Here is a 6,144-nt window from a genome sequence, read left to right as displayed (position 1 = left end):
TGCTTCTTCTTCTATTTCTTCCGTACGTTTTTTGGACTCTAACTACTTCTGCATACTTTCAGCTACAGAAACTGTTCAACTATCAAAATATTCATCTCTTTAAGGACATCAGTGCTTACATTCAACTTTTACCTCTTATACTTTTTAAAATCCACACACAGTAGAGAAAATACTACACCGTGGATATGGTCATGAATGGGACCTCTTCTTTTTATGTTACCTGTAACTCCACAAACTAATAGTTAGCTAAATGATATGCTCCTAAGTAACACAGTTACTAGTTATCTTGACATGCAAACCAGGGGTGCAACTATTCATCTACTACATCGATGTATCGATTTATATTCCTACGATCCAACTACATCGACAGGTACTCAACAAGTTGTCCTTAACGGGGATGTATATCGACCTATAATCAATTGGCAAAGTAAATTATTGATTGCATCGATACTAAGAATTTACACCTTGTATATAAGCACGTCAAACGTAATATGAATGTATTTTTTTCATAGTTTTGATAGTAAATAAATGTAAAATGTTACTCCGGTTCACTCTCCCTGTGTAGCGGCAGGCTGATAGAGAGGAAGAGCCAGACAAGTGAGAGATATTCAAGCCGGGTTTAAGGTCGAGTGTGTGGAAACAGTTTGACTTTTGCATAAAGGGAGATGTCCTAAATCACCCGCTGTTTGCAGAATATGCAAAGTCCAGATAAATAAAACGGAACCACGACCAATCTTTCCACGCACCTACTGTGACACCAGTATTATTGCTCTACCATTTATATTGAAAAGGAGAACAGAAGCAGGTGCTTAAACTACGGTGACCAGACGTCCCGGTTTGTCCGGGACTGTCCCGGTTTCAAGTTAGGTGTCACGAGTCCAGACAAATATCTGTCAAACAGTCGCATGTCCCAGTTTTCAACAGTCACTAACTAATTGTCCCGGTTTTCGCAAGAATCAAAATAACAATATTATGCTTACATAGACGTTTATCATGTTCCACTCATTAATTAATTTATGCGCACGAGATAAGAGCCAGCACAGCGCATCGCTGCTGTCTTTAACTATATAGTGATGTTGTCTGGCAACAATTACGCACAGACACGTCTGATCCGCTGGTTACATTTTGTGCAGTTTTGAACCACAGAGTCCTCCGTGCTTATAAGCACATCAAACGTGTTGTTTTGATTAATTATACACAGTTCCTTCTGCGCATCAACAGGCATTTCGCTCCTCTCATAACTCCCTCAGGACCGGCCGTTCATGTCAGTCTTTCACCCGGTGTCTCCATCCTGGACAAAATGTCTGAGCTCCACAATTTAATTATAATAGCCTGAGGCTGAGCCGAGCAACATGATGTGATCAAAATGGTTCAGGTTCAAAACTAAAGTTGAAAAATAATGTATGTAGTCCCAGACAACAATATGCTTCCTCTGAGAGAAACTCTCTACAGGACTCCCAAACTGTCAGTAGGTCATGAGGGGGATAGCCCTGTGATTAAAGGGGGAGAAAGTAATGAATGTGATACAGTAAGTCATAATTGTCACAGCCGCTAATGCACCCCCCTATAATAATGCCTTCTTTTTCATCCCACCCTATGCTCAAATGCGCTACAGGTGCACCATGTTAGCCATTGTGTGAGCGCATGAACGTGTGTGCGCACGATGGCTAGATTAAACCACTGTTCATTCGACCTGAAGAGAAGTTGGTTGCATTTTATTTTTTGTTAAATATTATTGCTCTACCTTTTGCTTTGAAAATGAGAACATCATTTAACTTGAATTTGATCTTTTGTTAAATATTGCACTGTCTTTTGTATGAGTTATATGTATTTGCCATTAATCGTTGTGTTTACTTATTTATATCCATAATTAATTTATCCCTGATTCCCTTACAAGAAAAACTTTGAGGAATCCTGACCTGCATTGTGCAGTATCAGCTATTTATTTCACACTGATAGAATTTTTGGCAAAAAAGGTATTGTGTCGATTTCAAGTCATTGAATTGAATCGTATCATATCGTATTGCTCTATATGAGCCAATATCGTCCTTGAACCGTATCGGAATCATGGAAAATTATAATAACGCATCGTTGTAAAAACGTATCACCGTTACACCCCTAATGCTAAACATTGCAGCTTATGTTAGAGCAGTTGAACACACAGTTGAGTCCATTCCTAACACTTTTTCCAAACTCTTTAAATGAGTTTTACGGTGTATGCACAACGCTTCAACATGTGGAGAAATCCAGAGCTTGACAGACCTCCATGCCTAGTTACGGTTGCTAAGCTATGATTGGACAATCACTGTTTGGGCGAGGGGTTAAGCTATGGTCAGTTTGGCTTCTTCTAAAATTCATGACAATTTGATAAGTGATTTAAAAATAATTTTGAGATAAATGTTTTGCTTTTCGCTCTCCATTGGCCAGTTTTTGTTTTGCCCTATAAAGCATTTATTTCAAGCTTGTCTATTTTCAAAAAGCTTTGGGAATACATCGATTTATTAGTGATGTCATTTGGTTTATACTTAACATTGTTCCTATCTGTGCTTTCTCAAAGTGACCCTTGAAGAAACCAACCTGGAATGGCAGACCTTTAACGGCTCTATTCCCAACGGAGCAGTTTCAATCTACAACGGATACGAACAACGCACCGACTACGTTGCCAAACATGGGATTGAGGCCGGCTTCTTCTGCCCTTCCCTGGATTCTTACTGCCACTACGCCTATGGAGACAAAGAGCATCGTGTCTCCCAATTTCAGATCCTGGTGAACAAAGACGACTTTGAGTCTTTGAAGTGGAAGAATGGCTCCTACGGTTCAGTGCCTGCAAATGCAGTATACACATCCCCCAATGACATGTATGTTGGGAAGAACGAGTATGGTCTTGGGAAGGTGCATGTTAAAAATGAGGCCTTCTTCCTTCCCTGGGGAGGTAAAGAGTATTGGTACAAGAACTACCAGGTTCTGACCTTTAACTCAGATGTAATCAGCGAGCACATTTCTGATGTCAAGTATAAAACTGATAATCTTAATATCATTAAGTATCCTCCAGAGATCTTGAAAAATTCTACAGTCATCAACAAAAGCGACCATCCAGTGACACAGACAGCCACCCTCTCAGAGGCAACCGTAGAAGAGCAAAGGTGGGACACCAGCTTTTCCATAACAGCGGGCGTCACGACTAGCATCACTGCCGGAATCCCAGATATTGCCTCTGCAACTGTTGGGTATAGCGTGGAGACAACCCTCCAGTTCTCGAAGGGGACCACTCATAAAAAGTCAACCACCCACTCTGTTGCTGTTGAGTGCACAGTCCCACCACACCACTCCTGCAAAGTCAATATGGTGGCTCATAAGTACGGGGCAGACATCCCTTACACTGCACGCCTCAAACGCACCTACAGGAACGGGGAGACCAAGTGGACGTCCATCACCGGGACCTACAAAGGCGTCCAAGTGGGAGAAGTCTTGGCTGTGGTGGATCCCTGTCAATCTCTGTAGGCCCTCTCCCTGAAAGCATAATGGAAGAGGCTCCATGAGTTACAGTACCTGACATATTGTATGTTGGATACCCGTAATGAAAACCTAAAAAAAAATAAGTTTTATTTTTGCTTTAATTTGGCATTTAATGATTTCTTCAGTTTTTCAACAAATTGTTTACCAGGCACCAAATGTATTTTTGAGGTTTCACCTATAATGTCAGAGACACACACCCCTAAAACCTACCCTAATTCAGAGTTTAACCAATTAATTAATTAGTTTAATTGACTAACCAATTGAAAATTACAGAAATACTTGGAAACATTGTTGTGAAACTGGTGAATCGGTATGATTTCCTTTCTTCTATTGAGCTTAGAGTGATTTAGTCTCAGATATGATTTTATTCCACATATATAATCCCATATGTCTTTGTGCTCATTTAATAGTGATAACAAGTATTTGATTTTCTTTCATTCTTCAATATGTAATCCTGTGTGCTTTTATATTCACTGGTTGGTAAAAATATGTAAGAAAGTTTTCTTTGCTAAAGGTCTTATGATCTAATAGTTTGTTGATGTTTAGGTTGTTAACCATACATGGATCTGGAGTAAAAAAGTATAAATGAAGGGAGACAACAGATTATAGGAGGCTTTTTTGACTCTGAGGATATTTTTGACTTTTTCTTTTGGGCATTTTGAAGCTTTTGGGGATCTTTTGAGATTTTACTGGGTGTTTTGGTTCCTTTTCGTATCATTCAATTCATGTAACTTGTAATCTTCATATTATCTTTAAAAACCAATAAAACTGGATTGTATTCTGTACATTCCAACCAAAGTCCTGTCTCGCTCATCTCTGAGGGTGTCTGCTTGGTGTCCTTAAGGTAAGGTAAGAGAGCCCTTCCTCTGGGATAGGCTGGCAGTTAAAATGTAATTGTTATGAATTACAATAGCAAAGCTGAATACTTGCTAAGGTTTAAGTTGTGTTGTTTCCTTTGTCTTGACTTGCTAAACGGGGTTAGCTTGGTTTGTTTGATGTCCTACTGATTGAGTTGTGTTTTATGTTGCTTATGTTATCAAGGCTTAAACATAGTTGTGTGTTTTAGTGTACATTAGGTGTTAGATTGGCATCCAAATTAGGGGTGATGGGGCCAGGGTCCTGAAGCTGCCCTTCATAAACGAGCGAGGTTCCCTACCGACATAGGGTCCCTCCTCCAGGATGGACTTTAAAAACTCCAGGAGTACTTCCAGTCTCCCAACACCTATTGCATACACATTTCTGTAGCCTACTAAAATGCAAGACCTGAAATAAGCAATACATCAGCAGCTGGTGTTTTTAAGCCTTGCTGAACTCCTGCCTCCCTGAGCAGGCTGAGACAGTTGGATAGTAACAGGTTATTGAGTCTCTCTTGCAGTTCTATTGTCTAGTTGAAGTGTGAACATACAAATTTAAGATGATGAGACATAATTTTATTGTTATTCCACAAAAAAAAATCATTAAGAAGAGCACCTTTTTATGGAGCTTGTCTGGGTAGTGGAAAGTTATGTAACAGGTATGTCACCAGTTCTGCTGCATAATTAGGAAATGAATGTTAGTATTTTAGGGGAAGGCAATAAATAACGAAAATAACACATTTTAAGTTGCCCAACACTGGCCATCTGCCTACTTGCTGCATATATCAAATGAAACTTTGCAGATTTTTCTTATAGTGAGTGAAGTATTAGTGCTGGATCATCCAAATTCTATCAAAAGTTTGGTGTGCAACGATGTTCATGGCGGGCTGTAGCAAGTAGACGTTTGCATGAAGCATAATGGGATTGAACATCATAGAATGAAGCTCGTCAGTAAAAACTTCCTTCATGTCTTCATCTGAATTTGAAATAGCACAACAATATGTTATCAGAAAAATAAAATTACAGTTGATTGATTTTATATAAAATAAAATTAATCTAATGTTAATTAAATTATTTAAACTGAGTGTAAAAAGAAATGCTTTGTACTTTTAATTCTACCTGCAATCAGTTGATAGACAATACAAAAAAAATCATATCAAATATAAAATCAAATAAATAAATTTGACTTATTTCATAATATTTTCCTGCCTTCTGTTCAGTTTTGGGGCTAAATACATATGGCATCAAAAAGTGTTACAAATAAAGAAGCTGTGTTAAAAAGGTATGACGCCTATGAGAATATACAGTGTTAGGGAATAAAACAGGTTTCTATTTGCTTTATAACTTAGAATTATTTCTATATTTTGAGAAAAATTGGACAAAGTTTCTCAGTTAGTTGTCAGCCACAGCTCTTCAGGTTAAGTGAGTGAGTTTTGTAGTAATGTATCTCCATTTAACTAATCTCTGCAGATGCTCATGAAGCAGCTGAAATATCAAATAAATCCAGTAGATGGCACTGAATGAAAACTTACTGATCTATTGAGCAGGTATGCTGAAACATCAGCACACTGTCTGCTTTACACTTAGTTTGAAATACAAAAATAAACGTTTTGTTAATTACTACACACGGTGTACCCCTTACACACACTCACTTATGTCTTTTTTTCAAGATAGATATGCAAATGTACACGGTATAATAATCTTCAGTTTAAATACTGCGGTATAACGTCACAGTCCTGCTCCCTGCATCTAAATACTTTCAAACTGTGATAAC

At 38.3% G+C, this 6,144-nt stretch overlaps 1 protein-coding gene across 1 annotated transcript; it reads left to right on the top strand.

Moving 5' to 3' along the window:
- The first annotated feature begins 1,663 nt into the window (after positions 1-1,663).
- Positions 1,664-3,501, top strand: LOC141770159 (natterin-3-like). The gene is made up of 2 exons (XM_074639818.1): positions 1,664-1,703; positions 2,558-3,501. Exons 1-2 carry the CDS (start codon positions 1,664-1,666, stop codon positions 3,499-3,501), a joined length of 984 nt encoding a protein of 327 aa, XP_074495919.1.
- Positions 3,502-6,144: the final 2,643 nt, after the last annotated feature.

The sequence above is a fragment of the Sebastes fasciatus genome, chromosome 6 (genome assembly GCF_043250625.1).
Source record: "Sebastes fasciatus isolate fSebFas1 chromosome 6, fSebFas1.pri, whole genome shotgun sequence".
NCBI lineage: Eukaryota > Metazoa > Chordata > Actinopteri > Perciformes > Sebastidae > Sebastes > Sebastes fasciatus.
This window is presented reverse-complemented; position numbering and strand designations above follow the sequence as displayed.

Bases quoted from the DNA above. Each gene is read 5' to 3' on its own strand.
- LOC141770159 (XM_074639818.1), top strand. From the start codon at position 1,664: ATGGCTAGATTAAACCACTGTTCATTCGACCTGAAGAGAA. The intron at 1,704-2,557 runs GTTGGTTGCATT...GCTTTCTCAAAG, and splicing joins TTCATTCGACCTGAAGAGAA to TGACCCTTGAAGAAACCAAC.